Source organism: Micromys minutus (genome assembly GCF_963924665.1).
Source record: "Micromys minutus genome assembly, chromosome: 31".
Classification (NCBI taxonomy): domain Eukaryota; kingdom Metazoa; phylum Chordata; class Mammalia; order Rodentia; family Muridae; genus Micromys; species Micromys minutus.
In genome coordinates this window covers 14250327-14267795 of record NC_137966.1, presented here as the reverse complement: position 1 = coordinate 14267795, position 17469 = coordinate 14250327, and the positions used below count along the sequence as shown (strand labels likewise).

Here is a 17469-nt window from a genome sequence, read left to right as displayed (position 1 = left end):
TCAGAGGCTCCTTGGGGACATTCCTAATCTAGGCCCCATCCCCTGGAAAGATCAAGCTTTTTGATCTTTGTATGGCAAAAGGATAAACATGGCCTTACTATTTAACATTCTCTGACACAGGAGGGGGTTGGGTTCTAATTTACATAATGTTTTAGGAATCCAGTAGCATGTAATACTGCCTTTTTTTTTTTTTTTTTCAGCTTTTCAAAACAGGGTTTCTCTGAGTAAGCCTGGCAGTCCCAGAACTCAAGAGATTTGTCAGTCTCTGCCTCCCAAGTGCTGGAATTAGAGGTGTGTGCACCAGAACCACCCTGGTCCTTTATCACTTTCCAGAGAAGGCAGGTAATACTTGTCGGGATTCTGTAAACCCCATCCCTCAGTTACCTGTATGCTCCGCCCCAGTGACCTGACACTATAAAAGGGGCTGCTTGACTCCTCCTCTCTCTCCTGCTCTCCGCCCTATCCCTCCTCTTCCCCTTCCCTTCCCCCTTCTCCCTCCACGTGCTTTTGGCCGGCCTCTTCTCTTCTACTCCTCTCTCTCTCTGCCTCTACTACCCTCTTAACTCTCCCATGACCTGAATAAACTGTATTCTGTACTATATGGTCCTGTGGTCCCTCAGGGGGAAGGGATTCCCAACATGTGCCCCTCAGAGGCATCTCCCTTGCCCCCAGACCCCACCACACCTCCATGGGCCACGTGCCCCCGACTCTTTTCATCCTTTCCCTAACAATTGTGCCGAAACCCGAGAGTCATCTTCTAACAACATTGGTGCCCCGTGACTTTTCTTTACCATACTGATGTAGGGAGCACTCTACTAATACCTGTAGGTCAGGTTGGCCTCACTCATGGTAATTTTGTTATATTGCCTGGGGCTTCAGTTGAGATCCATCATCCGCAGCTTTATATGATTGCCCTTTGAGGAATAGGCTGCAGCCTGTCCTGGTGTTATTTATAAATTGTTTTTCGAGACAGGATTTCTCTGTATAATAGCCCTGGCCGTCCTGTACTTTCTCTGTAAACTAGGCTGGCCTCGAACTCACAGAGATCTGCCTGTCTTTGCCTCCCCAGTGCTGGAATTAAAGGCATGGGCCACCGATGCTTATTTTTTAATACATATATTTTTAATGCACTGTTTTACTTGTGTTGTTGCATGGAATCCCTTCTGAAAAAGCCTCAAATTCTCTTTTAGGGCTTTAATTTTGCGGCCATATCTTTAATATGTTTGGACTCTATCCCTTTGGTACCCAGAGTAGTTCATTTAACGCTGACATGAAGCTCGGTTACTCAGTTCTGAGAGGTGCATGCAGCAGCTTCCCGTCTCCATTTAGACTTGACACTTGTGGCAGTTTGTGGTTATGGTGTGAGGGGGGTCCTGAGGGCAGCAGGAGGTTCGGTTCTTCAAGGCAAGGTCGGAGTGCTCTAAGAGCCTATAAGTTCCAGTTCGCATCTACTCTACGCTTCCTTCGTTCAGTCCCCATTTCTTCTTGAGTTATTCTTTTCCCTCCTGTCTCCAAATGAGTCCCACGTAACACTTCCATATGCTCCCATACCTTCCACACGACTATCTTATCTGTGTATCTCATGATGCCTTCCCTATGACCATTTCCCCCAACTTCCAAAGCCTCGCGACCGCAGTCCAGTGTCCTTCCGTGTTCCGCTTGGCCCCTCTGCCCTAAATTCACCCAAGTTCCAAGTGATCCCTCTGCTCCTCATCCAGTCTAGTGTCCAGCGTGGCCCCTTTGCCCGGCATTCCACCTCGCCCCGTGTCTCCCAAGTGACGTCTGTCCTCTGGTACCCCAAAGCGTTCGACAGGACCCTTCATTCTTTCCACCCGTCCCCTCAAACTGAGTGATCGGCAGTGAATCCGTGTCGCCTTCAAATGCGACCTTCCCGGCCCCCTGCAGTTGGCTTCCACTCTGGCCAAGGTGACGCGGTCCAGCATCCTCAGGGACCAAGACCGCAGGCCGGCTCCCCGCGGGGCGGGGCCTCGGAGGCGGAAGTGCCCGGGGCGCTGGCGGCAGGTCTATCCGAGCCATGGGAGCTCCGGGCAGAGGCAGCGGCGACGGCCGCAGAGGCGGCGGGGGCTGCCCAGGCGGGGGCGAGCGGCGCGGGACGCGGGAGGGGTAGCACGGGCCGAGCGCCGAGCCATGTGCCGGGTTGGGGCCGGGAGCACAGCGCGAGCGGCAGCGGCCGGGTCATTGCTGCTGCTGCTGCTGCTGCTCCTGGCTCGGCCTCCGCCTGCCGCCGCCGGCATCAGCAAGGAGAGCGGTGAGCCCGCGGGCCTGCAGCGCCATCGGCGGCGCGGGCCGGGGGCAGGGGACGGGCGGGGGGGCGAGGCGGATTGTGACTCAACGGGGGGCACCTGTACGCTCACCTGGCGCGGCGTTGAAACTAGGTTCTCATCCTGCGTTGCGCCCCCTGCGGGGCATCCGGGCCAGAAAACCCCTCATGCCCGCTTTTCCGTTCCGGGCCCGCCGAGTTCGCTCACTTGGAGCGTACCCTATCCGTCCGTCCCTCCTGTGCTTGAGAGGCGCGAGTGTGGCACCTAAGAGCTAGGAGGTAGAGGAACCCATCTCCGAGGAATAGCTGAGCCGTGGTGACGTAAGGATCGTCATCCGGTAGAAGGGTAGAGCTAGACAAAGTTGGGCAGACCCTGGACTAGGGGTCTAGCCAGCATTTTGTTCATAGTCCAATCCCGGGAAGGTCATTCTTGACTGCTGATTTTGCTTCTCACCGACTGTGGGGCCAGCTGGCCCTAAAGAAGCTGGCTGACCAGAATGGATGTAACGAAAGGATAACTCTCTTATAGGGGAGCTTTCCAAACTGCTTTTTGTATTTCTGCTCCCCAAGTGGGAACGTTTTGGTCTACAGTTTACGGAGCAGTTAGATCTTTTACCCTCTGGGTTCTGCTTGAGGCAGGACACGGGTAGACTGTCCTGCCTACCCCTAGACATTTAGAAATAGGAAAAGATGGGTACCTTCCTTTGTCCAGTTTCGCCTGAAACCCCTCAGGAGTCTTTTGTACTACTTGGTGTTCCTTAGACTGTTCCTGAAGATGACTCTACATCCCGTTTCCACCCTCCCCGCCCCTCCCCCGCCCATATTTCTCTGAAGTCTTGCTCTTTGTAGCTCTTGTTTCTTTAAGGGCTGTTCCTTCTGGTTTCTGAGCTTAGCACAACTTGAAGTGAAAGACAATGCTCCCTAAAGACCTTTAAATTGCTTCATACCACATCCTATTCGCTCCTCTTTCTCCAGCCCTGGATTAAGCCTAAGAGCGAGGATGACTAGGCGAGGGACAAGTGACTCTGTGGTCATGGCTACATTGCCATGTAGGTGGGCAGTATCTGACAGTTGCTGGGGTTTGGAAGGTAGAGTACCTTGCTTAAGTTCCCAGGGAAGGTTCAGAACTTTCTTTTCCCACTCTCCCTACACAACGTTATGCCAATGGGGGAGGTGTTTGGGGCGGAGGGGGGGCTTGCTCAGATGGCGCTCTCCATCCTTTCTAATGTTGCTTGGGTTTCACCCTACCATGCCAGTTGTCCAGGTCCTATATGTTGAACAAAGTGTGTGCTTCATCAAGGGAGCCTGGAGGGTTTGTTTAGACATGAGAGTTTAACTTGGGTTTAAGGCAGGCCTGAGTAGGTAGGTCTCTTCTAAGAATCCAAAACATCACAGATGTCAGCTCTATTCCAAGTGTTCCCCCTTCACAAAGGCTTTGTGGGCCCAAGGGCTTTTCCCTTAGCAGGTTAAGGGTGTTGTACACTACCAGGTTGGTCTCTCCCACCAAGCTTCCTCAGAGGTTTGGGTATCTGCCTATCCAAGACCCCACAGTCCTGGGGGGTGGGGAACCTGTTCTGCCTCAGCTGGGAGAGCAATATTCTGCCTCACAGGTTTTTTTTTTTTTTTTTTTTTTTCTCTCCTTCTGCTCCATTATCATATTACCTCATAGCAGCTCCTGGCATTCAGTCCTCAACCTGGTGAATGGGACCTGTGGATACCAGAGAGCTTGGAATTCACAGAGGGAGCTTCACTCTACCCTGCCCCCATGCCAGCCTCCTTTGCGGCTCCCTTAGCTTTTCTCCAGCAGCTGCTCTCTTTTCTCCAGGTGCCTCTGTCTGTTTGGAGGAGTCACGTGTTTGGCAAGAAAGGCAGCTGCTCACCTGACTCCCTCTCCTCCTGGGGGAGCCAGGGCACCGCTTACACAGCGGGGCAAAGGCTTTCTGAGTGGGAAGGGTGCCAAATAGTACTGTGTTTCTCTTAAAGCACTTTATTACTCATTAACCTCCAAGAGACAAGCAATCTGCTTTAGTCTACCCATAGGGATGTAGAAAGGTAAGGGACACCCAAGATCATACAGGCACAAGGCCTGAGCTGGCACTGGGTATGGGGTAGGAGTCTGTAAGATGATGTAGGGCCTGAGGCCACATGGTGCCCTAGTCTGGGGGCTTTAGGGAATTTATCTGCCTGGTCTTTTGTCTTTGTACCACCACGTATGGGTGTGTACCCTGAGGGCAGTTGGAAGTCTCACCCATTTGGACAGAGAGGCTACCTGTCCCTTGGTTCTTATGGCTGTCCAGGCTTCTGGACTGGAGTCCCTCATAGTCTTTTACTAGATAGGGGGATCTGGTTGTGTCCTAAGTCATAACAAGTTGGAGAGACAGTCACCTTCTGGACTTAAGCCTCCCTAGTTGCCCATGTGGTTCTGGGAGGTTCAGAAGAATGGAGGCCAGAGGAGCCTTTGCTGTGGCCTTCTCTCTGTTCAAGGTAGATATTAGCAGGGTGGGCTCTTCTTCCAGGCTGCCTCCTGCTGTCTTTCAGTCTCCATCTCTTGGCCTGGATGTACCAGGATATAGTGCAAGAGGTCCAACTGACTAGCTCCCACCCTGGGAGGGTCCATCTGGAGGTGGTGGTTGATGGGGCTACTGGCTTCATTGTTTTCAAGCGGCTGTAGTGTGAGAAGGCAGAATCCCTGGCCATCTAGGGAGAGGAGGCTGAGGGATAACTGCTCATTTTCAGGAGAAACTTCTGATCACTGCAGACAGCTTGCAGGTGCCAGAAGCCATTTTCTACTCTGGCTAGGGTCAAAGTCTGAATGACAAAGTTCAGGGTGGGTCTCAGACTTGATGGACAAGTACTTCACGGTTGCTTCCTGTCTGTCCCACCTACCTGATCCTTTTCTTTTTCCCTGTAGAGGCTGGACTGGTATCCGAGCACTTCTCACAGGCCCCCCAGAAGCTGACCTTCTACAACTGGTATGGCAGCGCCCGGCTCTTCCACTTCCGTGTGCCCCAAGACACTGTATTGCTTCGCTGGCTGCTGCATGCGTCCCGGGGAGGTCCCTCATGCACCGACGTAGAGATCACGGTGTAGGTACCCAGTATTCTGCCCCTAGCACCTATGCCTGGTGGAAACCCTGACTCCGACCCTTGCTTGACATGATCTCTTCCAGGCATTTCCGCTATGGCGCCCCTCCTGTCATCAACCCCCTGGGCACCAGCTTCCCTGACAACACCTTGAGCCATGCCTCCTTCCATATCAGGACATTGCTGAGCACCATGTTGCTGGGCAACACCTCAGTTAATATCTCCCACCCAGCCCCTGGGGATTGGTTCCTGGTTGCTCACCTCCCTCCCTCATCTCAGAAGATCCAGGTGAAGGTGAGGGGGCTGACCTCAGGGGATGGAGGCCGAACCCCTTGATGCACGGAGGACCTCTTGTCAATGTCTGGGCAGACCTTACTCTTAGCTACCCAACTCTAGATTCAACTCTGTTCCCTGTCTTCTCCTTTGGCCTATATCTTGCATTCTCTAACCCCTGTCACTTCCTGCTCTGTTCTCTCCCAGGGCTTTGTTTCAACCTGTGCCTACATCTTCCAGCCCGATATGCTGGTAATGAGGGTGGTTGACGTCTCCGTCCTAGAGCCTGAGGTTCCCTTCCCACAGATGCTGCTCTCCGATCCCAGCTACCTCAAGTGAGTGGAGATGAGGGGAGGCCAAGTCTATCCTGCAGCCCCAACCTTTGGGTTTAGGGTGGGCGGGACCACCATCTCATCTTGCAGGTGAGAAAGCTTAGAGACACACTGGGAAGAGAGGTCACAAACCTCCCCTCAGCACGTTAGAAGTAAGTACACAGTGTGAGCGAGCAAGTCTGAGTCACACCGCCTTGCCACAGGGTCTTTGTCCCTGAATACACCCAGGAGCTTCGGTTGGAACTTCAGGGCTGTGTGTCCAGTGCGAGCCCCGGCTGCCCAGTACGTCTCACTGTGGGTGCAACCACCCTGCCTAGAAACTTCCAGAAGGTGTTGACTTGCACTGGCCTTGCTCCATCCTGTCATTTGCTACTATCCTCACCGCCCTGGGGCCGGTGGTTACAAGTGACAATTGAGAGCCTGGCTGAACCTCATGTGACAGTGGGCTTCACTGCTAAAGCTGCCTTTACAGGTGGGCTCCATGGGAGGGAAGAAGGGAGGGGTGGACCGGCTGCCCACCAAAACTCTGGCCTTTCTTCTGGCTGAGCCCCTTGTCTTTTTGACAGCGTGCAGGCCATGGAGTGTGACCTTCCATCATCTTACACAAAACAACCCAAACCAGACTTACGACACCTCTGCAGTCCAGCTGTCCCAAAGCGCTGCCCACTGGGACCTGGGCAGGAGTAGCAGGGCAGATGGCGGTGGCCCCTTCTGTCTCCTGAACTATCCAGTCCTGAGGGAGGACACAGATGTGGTGTCTGTACACTTCCAGCCCCTGAATGGGGCCTTCGTGCTGGTGCATTCAAGCGTGCCTTCTGTAATGCAGCTCCGTCTGGATACAGGCATGGACAGCGGAGGCTCCTTCGTCATTGTCCTGAGGGCCAACAAGGTATCCTCTGGAGCTCACTGAAGCTGTCAACAGCTGCTTGGGACCTGGGATGGGCTCAGGGTACAAGGGCAACTTCAGCTTTGAGGCTGGCAAAGGAACCTTTCCGGCCAAGTGTGATACCAGTAGCTACGGGTGGGGGTGGGGGGAGCTCTCTGAGGAGAGAAGACTCTTCCCCTAGCTGTAGTCCTGTCCCTGATAGAGTTAAAATTTTATCCCTCAGAACAGGAGAATTCGGGCCGTCATGAACTTTGAGCTAGCAGGAGGCTCCCCTCCCCTCAAAAAAGTACCCAGCATGACTGGGTGGGGAGGGAGGCAAGCTGCTCCTTAGATGATGCCTTTTGAGGGGGTGACAGTGGCTAACCTGTGCTACTTCCCCTTCCAGACAGAGGTCACAAATGGCACCTTGGTAGCAGCTTGTGTGAACATCGCCTCACCTTTCCTCGGCTTCAACTCTTCACTCAACTGCACCACAGGTATTCTGGGCAGGCAATTTTGGTGGAGACTGACCGGCCCCTCTAGCCACCTCTGACAGGCCCTCCCACCCCATGCAGCCTTCTTCCAGGGCTATCCCATGTTTCTGAGTGCCTCATCTCACATGGCCAACCTCATCATCCCCTATCCGGAGACAGACAACTGGTACCTCTCCTTGCAGCTTGTGTGCCCTGAGAGTCCTGAGTATGTGCATCCGGGCCTGGGCAACATGACATGGGCTGGTAGCAGTGAAGAGTGGGAAGCGTCTATGAGTTAGGAGGGGTCCTCCTTTTCCACCTGCCCCCATCCCACAACCGCACAAGCAGGGGAAACGGGAATCTCGGCTACTGGAGCCTGGAGGGCTCGGCCTCTAGGCTTGGGATGCCTAGTGGTAGAGCCGCCAGCAAGAGCACTGCAACCAGCTTTCTCAGGCCACCTCTTTGCAGGGATTGTGAACAGGCCACGGTCCGCGTGGAGACCACCTTGTATCTGGTGCCCTGTCTGAATGACTGCGGGCCCTATGGCCAGTGTCTCCTGCTCCGTCGGTATGGCTATCTGTACGCAGGCTGCAGCTGCAAGGCAGGTGAGGATGGGCTTGCAGAGCAAAGCAGGGCTAACTCCCCCTCCACTCCTCACGCTCCCATGGCTCCTCCTGACCGTGGCATTGCTTGCGTCCCGCCAGCCCTTGACTGCTCGTGCCCACCCAGTGCCTACAACTGTTGCCTTGCCCACTCCTCTCCGTGCTGTGTCCTGCTGCTCACGCTTTTTTGTGACTTACATGTTGATTCACACTTTTTTTCCCCCCTAAGACAGTTTCTACATATTCACACTGGTTTCCGTCTGTCCATACTTGCCACACTGGCTCCTACCTTTCTACATCTCTCTATATCTGTCCCTTCCAACTCATCATCATACCTACCCCTACCTACATATATACCTGTCCACACAGCTTTCTCCATTCTCAGGCCTACTCACAGCAGGATGTACTTGGCCACACCTACTTATATCTACACACACCCATCCACTTCCTGTACCAACTATACTTATCCCTCCTTCTCCAGTCCTGATCACGCCTGCTGTGGATACACATACTTGTCCAGAACACCCCCCTCCCCTTGACCCCCTTCCCCGGGAGGGGATGCGTCTTCCACTTTTGTCCCCACGTGCCCACGCCTGCCCACCCTTATCTATACCAGTTTCTATCAGTGCCGATCTCCTCCTTCTGTACCCGTGGGTTTCATTAGGCTTATCTAGACAGCTTCCCCCTGGGCGAGGAAGGGGGCCCACAGTTCAGAAGCTCACACCTGGGTATCATGTGCTCCCCAGGCTGGCGTGGGTGGAGCTGCACTGACAACAGCACAGCCCAGACTGTAGCCCAGCAGAGGGCAGCAGCCCTCCTGCTTACGCTCAGCAACCTCATGTTCCTGGCCCCCATTGCTATATCAGTGCACCGATCCTTCCTGGTTGAGGCCTCTGTCTACTTTTACACCATGTTCTTCTCCACGGTAGGCTTGGCCCTCACCCTCTTGGGAACTCTGGGTGGGGTGGTCAGGTCTGCTTGCTCATTGCTTCACCTCACAGTTCTACCACGCCTGTGACCAGCCTGGGGAGGCAGTGTTGTGCATCCTCAGCTATGACACGCTACAGTACTGCGACTTTCTGGGTTCTGGGGCGTCCACCTGGGTGACCATTCTTTGTATGGCTCGTCTGAAGACAATCCTGAAACAGGTGAGTGGCCTCTAGTGCCAAGCCTGGGGCTCCAGGGAAGCAGAGGCCCTCACATACAGTATGTGAAATAGCAAAGAGGGGAAAAACAGAAAGGGCTGGGTGTCAAATCTCACATGAGAGCTAGCCACTCTTGGAGGAAGTCTTAGGAAGCTGTGAAAGAAAGATGGAGCCATGAGAGGACTCTAGGAAAGAAGATGGGGGACCAGGACTCTAATCTCAAAGAGGACCCAGGCCAGGCCTCCCTGAGAAGCCTCAGCCATGCTCCTGGGTTCCTTGTCTAAGGGTATTCAGGGACTTTATGCAACAGCTGAATAGTAGAGGTGACTCTTGGTGCTTGTGAACAGTGTCCTCTATCTACAGGCTTGGTACTGCCCATCAGGGGCGTCCTTATCTTCTCAAAGAGCAGGTGGAGAAGTATGAGGATCCAGCAGGCTGAGTGTTGAGGGCATGAACTTTCAGGCTATGAGTAGGTGTGGTCCGCTCCCAGGGAGCATCTAAGGCTATCCTGATTAGAGATACTGGAAGGCTTTGGTGTGCAGGATCATGCAAGTGTGTACAAGACTGCCCATTAGGAGTGGGTATTACCACCTAGTCCTCAAAGGGGGGTCCTATGAACACAGTAAAGGGACTAGAGGAAGGACACTTCCCTCCCAGGGGCTGAGCAGGAATGGGGCAGAATCTGCCGATGACACTTAAGAGGAGCTATCAGAGGAGAGGGGCTAGAATGGTGGGGAAACTGATCTGGGTGACCAGCATGCCTGGCCAATCACGTCTTACATCATCGCAGGTGATTCCTGCCGAAGGCTCCTATGACCCCACAAACCACTGTGTCTCTCCTAGGTACTGTTTGTCCTCGGCATACTGGTCATCGCCATGTCCTTGCAAATGGACCGCAGGGGCATCTGGAACTTGATGGGACCTTGCGTCTTTGCCTTTGTGATCATGGCCTCCATGTGGGTAAGGAACAGGGTTATTAGTCTCCCGTTCAGACTTAGGGAGAGCCAGGCTGGGAGGGCTTCAAATCTCTACATCTGTTCAGAGTCAGTAGCAGCTACCCACAGAGCCCCAGTCTGGCTGTGTGCCTTGGGAATGGGCTGATAGCCACTAGGCATGAGTCCACATGAGCCCAGTTCTCCTGCCTACATCTAGATAGACTCTCCATAACTCCTAGCTCCGGGCCTCTGGGAACTCTAACTGCACTTGGCCTGCACCGACCGACTCCCATGTGGCTGTCTACCCTAGATATACCGCTGTGGGCACCGGCGCCAGTGCTACCCTACCTCGTGGCAGCGCTGGGTCTTCTACCTCCTCCCTGGCATCTCCATGGCTTCTGTAGGCATCGCCATGTATACTTCAATGATGACCAGTGAAAATTACTACTACACCCACAGCATTTGGCACATCCTGCTGGCTGGTAGTGCAGCGTTTCTTCTGCCACCTCGAGAGGAAAAAGCTGGGTCCTGGGCCTGTTTGCAGAAGTTCCCCTGCCACTACCAGATCTGCAGGAATGATCGGGATGAGTTGTACACAGTGACATGATAAGGCTGGCTCTGGGACACCTGAAACTCTAATGACCTCTTCAGCTAGGACAGGTGCCTGTCTAGTCCCAACCAGGTTTCCATCTGAATAAAATTGTCCTGAGACCCTTGGCTTCTTTCTCCAGAGGAGAAGACCCCCCTCCACCCCAAAAATCTTTATGGCTGCTGCCAGTTCCTCTGTAGGTCACAGCTGCTTCCACCGGTAGAGCACAGGTGCCCTGTGTGGGCATCTCACTCTGTTACGGCTGGAGATACAGATAAGGGATTCCTGTGGTCCCTTTCCTTTGGGAAGCTGTGATGTGAGACCCACGAGCAAGGAAGGCTGAGTATACAGAGACATCATGTACCCTTGAATACCATCCCACCTTGGCATGGGGATGCCCTGCTGCTACAGTTCCTATGGCGGAGTCCAAGGTCATCAGCGAGCTGATTTAAGACCTGGGGTGCTGTGTACTGTCCCTCCCTCATTCTCCGTTGGAGCAGGGGATCCTGGGAAGAGCCTGGGGTAGCAGGCTGCTCAGCTGTATGAGGTGTGGCTCCGAAGGCTCACAATGCTCTGCTGGTGTTCCCTCCTCACCCTAGGCACTTGGATGAGACTGATCCCCACTGGATCAACTGAGGTTTAAGGAGTGGGTTCTGGAGCCCTGACCCAATCTTTCTGGTCTCCTGGGATCACTGAGCTAGCAGTGCAATGTGCCCTGTCTGTATGGTTCCACTGTGAGGCCCATCTGCTCTGAGTACTGGGATTACAGGTGTAGGCTTCTGGGATTCTTCCATCATTTATTTGGCCACCAAAGCACACTTTAGCCCTTGAAAGGGGAAACATGTATATACTGTTGTGGGGAGGTGGTAAGATGTTACTGTTCTAAGATATGAAGGCATATTTTTATGTAATTGGTGAATTTAATATTGTACAATAATTTTTCAAACCAAATGAGTGTCTTTTTTTTTTTTTTCTCTCTCTCTCTCTCTCTCTCTCTCTTTTTTTCTTGCGTCCCTGGAGGGAAAAGGAGGCTGAGCTCAGGGTAGCCTTTCCCAACAGGCCTGCCAAAGCGGCTGGGGAACTCCTGGGTTGCACTTGGCTGACGGTGCCTTGAAACATTGTATTCGCAGTAGAATTTTTCATGGTCCCTAAACGAGGCGGGGAGGGATTAGTTTAGATGGATTGGCGTTGCTGCCAATCAGCAATGAGCAAAGGTGCAGATTCGGTGACGCTATTCCGGTTCCGGCAAGCGCGGGCGCGCTTCTTCCAGAAGTAGAGGGTCGCGCAATGCCGCTGCACAGGTATCCTGTGCACCTGTGGCAGAAGCTGCGGCTGCGGCAAGGAATTTGTGCGCGCTTGCCCGCCCACTTCTTGCGCTCACTGGGAGAGGAACGGACACAGACCCCGGTACACTACAAACCTCACGGGACCAAGTTCAAGATCAACCCCAAGAACGGGCAGCGCGAGCGCGTTGAGGACGTACCTATTCCAGTTCACTATCCTCCAGAGTCCCAGCAGGGACTGTGGGGTGGAGAGGGCTTGATTTTGGGCTACAGATACGCCAACAACGACAAGGTGAGTGCGGACCATCTCGGCGGTTCTGCATGTTTTGCTGAGCAGGCTCTGCTTTGGCAACTAAGGACCGTCAGCCTGACTGACACACGCGTTTTGTTTACGGAGCATGCTAAAACGTGAAGCGGCGAGGATCTGGAAAACTCCAATAGCAAAGTCTAGCGCGGTCCCTGAAGTGGTGTGGTCCTAGATCAGGTAGCCATCAAAAGTAAGGGTGGAGTGGGGTGGCGATGGAGAAAAGGAAGGAAGGATAGAATCGAGGCGTATGCTGAAGAGGAGGGAGAAGTGAAATTTGGTTGTCACCTGCTAGTTTCTATGCACATTTACCTAATTCTTGTGACAGGATACCTTTGCTCCTACATAAAAATTACAAAGATGAGATGCTTACAAGGACAGCTTACAAGGGCAGAGCCTGGCGTCTATCTCTGCTGGTGACGCTCTGCACCTAGCCAAGCCCTGTGGTCGGAGAGTGTATGTTTCAGGCCTTCCAGGGTGCCATTCACTAGCCTGTGGCTACTGAGTTTCAGCTGTGTGAAAATCCGGAACTGTAGCATTAGGGCTAGCCCGAGAGAACCAGACATCTGGGGTGGGTATCCAGAGCCAGCCCAGGAGCCCTGACTAGCATCAGTAGTCCTGAGGAGCCTCTGAGGAAGGGAGAGGGCATAGCTCACTTAGCTCAGCTTCCAGAAGGGTGCTCTGGGGCCCACTTGGTCTGTTGGGAAACAGCACCTTTCTCTTGCACATTTTAGCTCTCCAAGAGGGTGAAGAAGGTGTGGAAACCTCAGCTGTTCACTCGGGAGCTTTACAGTGAAATCCTGGACAAGAAGTTCACCGTGACTGTGACCATGAGGACCCTGGATCTCATTGATGAGGCCTACGGATTCGACTTCTATATTCTCAAGGCAAGCAGGGGTTAGTGCACTACAAGGTCTTGTCAGACTCAGGGGAAGTGCAGAGAGCACTTGCATGGGCGTGGGTAGGGTGTGCAGAGCACCCAGGGTCGCCATTATAGGCCTTAACAATACACTTTGGGATTGAGTCCTCATAGGTACAGCCCCCTGAAGCTTTGTGCCTCACAGTGGTCATTCCCTGTGAGCTGCTGACTTGGCCAATGATCGTGGCCACCTCTTACCCTTCTCTTGGTTGCCTTGGACCTGACCCATGTAGGCTTAGATGCTGGTGCTGATTTCAGTGTTCATTCTGCAATGGTGTAGCTTTGGGCTGCTGGCAGCTGAAGAAGAACCCACTGTGTCAGCTGATGGGGTGGGGTGGGAGCCTGCTGTAGCACCTGGCCCTATGTGAACCTTTTGCCAGACCCCTAAGGAGGACCTGTGCTCCAAGTTTGGCATGGACCTGAAGCGAGGGATGCTGCTGAGGCTTGCTCGCCGGGACCCCCAGCTCCACCCTGATAACCCCGAGCGGAGAGCAGCCATCTATGACAAGTACAGGGTGAGAATCTCCCCATCCTGCTTGCTGCCCAAGGCTCCTGGCCTGGCCCCCACACCTCACACAGTCCTCTTCTGCTTGTTCAGAGTTTTGTCATCCCAGAGGCAGAGGCCGAGTGGGTTGGCCTGACGCTGGAGGAGGCCCTGGAGAAACAGAGGCTTCTGGAGGAAAAGGTGAGCACCTGTGTACCGGCCCACCTCAGGACACTGAGGTTGAGTGACGAGGGGAGAGGGGGAAACTAGCATTTAGGGACTGACACACGGAAATGCTGTCGCACATTTGGTTCCTGCCACTTTGAAGAAGCATGGCATGCTTGGTCTCCTGAAGTCCTTCCCTCTTTCCCTGAATGCTCAGAGATCTTAGGCACTAGGTGTTTCCTTAGCCACTTGACATGCTCTAGGATGTTCCATTTGTGTCTGTTTCCCAGAATAGTCGAGAGCCTGTGGTAGCTACCAGTTACAGGAAAGACAGGGGTACGCATGTGAGTTTTGGTGTCCAAGAGAAAGCAGTCCTGTTCTGGTAGTCAGAATGCCTCACCATGTTCAGCCAGAAGCAGCTGGCTACCACCCTCCTTAGAGTTCCATCCTGGGGCTACAGAGAGCCTTACCAACCATGACCTCTCCCCTTTAGGACCCTGTACCCCTGTTCAAGGTCTACGTAGAGGAGCTGGTCCAGCGGCTTCAGGAGCAGGTTCTGTCCAGGCCCGCAGTGGTGCAGAAGAGAGCTGGTGACCACGCCTGACCACTGGGCTCAGCCTCCCCTGTGGGCAGTGGGCGAATCCCGCTTGGCATGTGCTGACCACACAGCTCCTGTAGTAGACTTTTCAGAGAACCCTTCTGTGCCAGGACTCGTGGAGGTGTGGAGCGGAGCAGATGCCTGTCCAAGCGGGTCAAGTCCTTACAGCATTATAGTTCTTGGGCTGGAATAAGTAAATTCTGAGGCAGTTTGAGCCACAGTAAAGTGTTGGTTTGCTCGGAAGTCTGGAGTCCTGTGCGTTCTTGTTCTGGTCCTTCCTCTGTCCCAGAAACACGGGTGGACTGTTTGCACTCTCTAGCTGTAGCTGTTGGCCCTTCCGAGCTGTGGACGCTGAGGTCCCTCTTTGGTGTTTATATACCTTAGGGCAAGGGTCCTTCATGTGTGAGAAATCAAGGACATATCGAGTTGGATTACATCTAGTGTATGCCCCTGCCTGTTCTTGAATGTTTTCCCTGGGCACAGGAAGGGAGCCTGGGGTGTGAGTCAGGCCTGGAAAGAGTCTCTGCACTATGCCCTGAAGAGCTAAAAGGGGGAAGCTTTCTGGATCTAGAGCTTCTGTCAGTATCTCCCCTGTACAGACACAGAAAGTGGGTGCAGTGGACTCAAAATGCCATGACTTCAGCACCCCCATCCTTAACTGCCCCTATTACTTGTGGTTGGGGTGATGGCTTGAGGTAGGAAGCCAGTCCAGTTAGTGACTTTGGGGCCTGTTTTGCCCTGAGAGCTTGGGGCTCAGAGGCATTAGCACTGAAATCCATTCTTTTCTTTGGGAAGGACAAGGAGGGCCTCCTTAACTGTGTGTGGAGGAAGATGAGGTGGTCGTGGAAGCTGAATTACCAGAGCTCTACATCTGGCTGGTGTAAAAAGAACCATTAGCTACCTGCTTGACCTAGTCCTTGTTGCTGACTGTGGGATCCCCGGTGGGAGGGGGTATAGGGGTGTCTGTGCTTGGCTGTGTTTATGATGCTAAATCCAAAGCTGATATGTAACCCTTCTGGTGTTAGAGGGCCCACACAGACACATAAGGATTAGGGCTTGCCTTGGGATCAGAGCCCAAGAGGTGTACCCATGTCTTAGTCTCTGTATTCTGGTCTCTATGTTCCTGCATATCACATAATCTTGTTCTGTGTATAATTATTAGGTTAAAGTTTTTCAGTCACATTTATTTAGTATGTATGTATGCCATGGCACATGTCGGGGTCAGGGGACAACCTGTGGCAGTTGATTCTTTCCTTCTACCATGTGAGTTCCAAGAATCAAAGTCAGATCATTAGGTTTGATGGCAAGTATCTACTGGCTTAGTCATCTTGTAAAGTTTTTTTTTTCTTTCCCTAAAGCAAACACTACTTGGCCAGCTATTACATTGGTGAACCTAAAAGGCTCACTCTGTTTAAATCATCAGTATGGTTCCCACACTGCTGGCTTTAAATTTGAATCCTAAATTTAAACCAGTATCCTCCAGCTAGGGCTAGGTTCTTGTTGGGATGGGGAATAGAATGTTCCCACCGTCTGACTCGGTTCAACTAGCTCCATGTCTGATTATCCATTTTTGTTTGTTTGTTTGTTTGTTTGTTTCTTTATTTATTTTTGTTTGTTTCTTTGTTTTTGTTTTTTCCTTGCCAAGGCCTGGGTCAAGTAGGACCTGTGCAGTTTTTGTTGTTATTGCTTGTTCTTTTTTTTAATAGAGATCTTCAGTATGAAGCCCAGGCTGGCCTTGAACACCAGATCTTGTCTTTTTTTTTTTCCTGTGTGCTGGAGCTATGAATGCAACACACACACACACACACACACACACACACACACACCTCGCCATCCCACTCCCAGGTCTGGCTAGGTCCTGTAGGATAGCTTGAGTCAGTTTCCTAGGTTCCCAAGAGACAGTGGCTACCTTGAGGGATATGGTCAGAACAGGGCAAGGGCTCCGCTTGAGATCTTAAATGCTTTGACCTTTGTCTTCAGTAACAAGTGCTGAATGTGGCCTGAACAGGTCACTGCTGGTCACTCTTGCTGAGGTCTAAGGCAGTTTCATTTTCCTAGTAGAAGGTCAGGCAAAACTCTGGCCCTAGCCTTGAGTCCCAGAATAGCCCCATTCTAGTTGGCCGTAATATTTGTTTCATTACATCCTCATTCAATTTTTTTTTTTTTCTTTTTGAGACTTTAGGGTCTTACTTTAGCCCAAGAAGGCCTGGAACATGAGGTATACTTACTGCCTCAAACCTTTTGAGTTCTGGGATTATAGGTGTGAGCCATATACAGCTACATCCTGTGTTACCTTCTGGGGTGTGGGAGGGACAGTCCCAGCTTATAGAGTGGAGCTGAAGTAACGTGGAGTATCCCTGCTCAAGCATGCACACACATATACGCCGAGGCCATCCTGTGTTAGTAATCCATAGCACACACAGACTAGGGGCTGAGACACTAGCTCTGGGAACTTGTCATGAGTCCTCAGCCTCCACTCCAGCTGCCTTAGCCACTCTCCCTGGTTCTTTGTGTGCCGCATGAACCAACATGTCCATGTTTCAGGGCCTGCACTGGGTGTAACTAAGACCAACCATCAAAAGCCAGAAATACCTCCCACTATGTTTTTATGACTCCAGTCTTAGGTCAGCCTTAATGTTGTGATGAGGAGGGTCGATAGGCTGTATCATTGCAGCTGTGATTCCACACAGCTGCTGTTACTGTTCACTGGGGGTGGGCAGTGTAGGCCTGAGAAGCTGCGTCTCCATTGTTCCAATGAAATGAGAGACCGAGGCCAGAAAGCGCCTTTGCTATTTGAAGGTGAAATGAAATCAGGTGGCCTGTGAGCCCAGTCCAGAGCTCCGTACCTGACTTGTTTTGAGAGTTTGACATATATGTTGATTCCTATGGTGGTCTTTAGAGTGGTAGGGGAGTACGGATGGACCCTGGGGAGTTGCTTACGCGCCTTTGACCTTGTTCTGTGCTCCGTCAGCACTCTGGGAGCCTCTGGAAGCCCACTCATTTCACCCCTGCCTGTGTATGGCAGTCTCCCTGCCTTGGTCTGTGCTACCACCAAGGTCTCCTGACAACTTGAACCCTTCCTGCAAACACAGGTCAGGTGGTGTGGTACCCAGGCCTTCTCCTGTCTTCTCTGAACCA

General features: G+C 52.7%; 2 protein-coding genes across 2 annotated transcripts; both read left to right on the top strand.

Moving 5' to 3' along the window:
* Nucleotides 1-2148: 2148 nt before the first annotated feature.
* PGAP6 (post-GPI attachment to proteins 6) lies at nt 2149-10621 on the top strand (the record flags this gene model as incomplete). The annotated part of the gene is made up of 13 exons (XM_080942361.1): nt 2149-2269; nt 5193-5367; nt 5451-5658; nt 5845-5972; nt 6173-6441; nt 6536-6858; nt 7241-7331; nt 7410-7533; nt 7776-7912; nt 8656-8834; nt 8911-9057; nt 9898-10014; nt 10300-10621. The coding sequence occupies 13 exons, from the start codon at nt 2149-2151 to the stop codon at nt 10594-10596; spliced, it is 2316 nt and encodes a 771-aa protein (XP_080798487.1). The 3' UTR covers nt 10597-10621.
* A 1208-nt stretch (nt 10622-11829) lies between these two features.
* Nucleotides 11830-14574, top strand: MRPL28 (mitochondrial ribosomal protein L28). Its single transcript, XM_080942103.1, has 5 exons — nt 11830-12153; nt 12900-13052; nt 13465-13599; nt 13683-13769; nt 14227-14574. Exons 1-5 carry the CDS (start codon nt 11866-11868, stop codon nt 14335-14337), a joined length of 774 nt encoding a protein of 257 aa, XP_080798229.1. The 5' UTR covers nt 11830-11865; the 3' UTR covers nt 14338-14574.
* The last annotated feature ends 2895 nt before the right edge of the window (nt 14575-17469 follow it).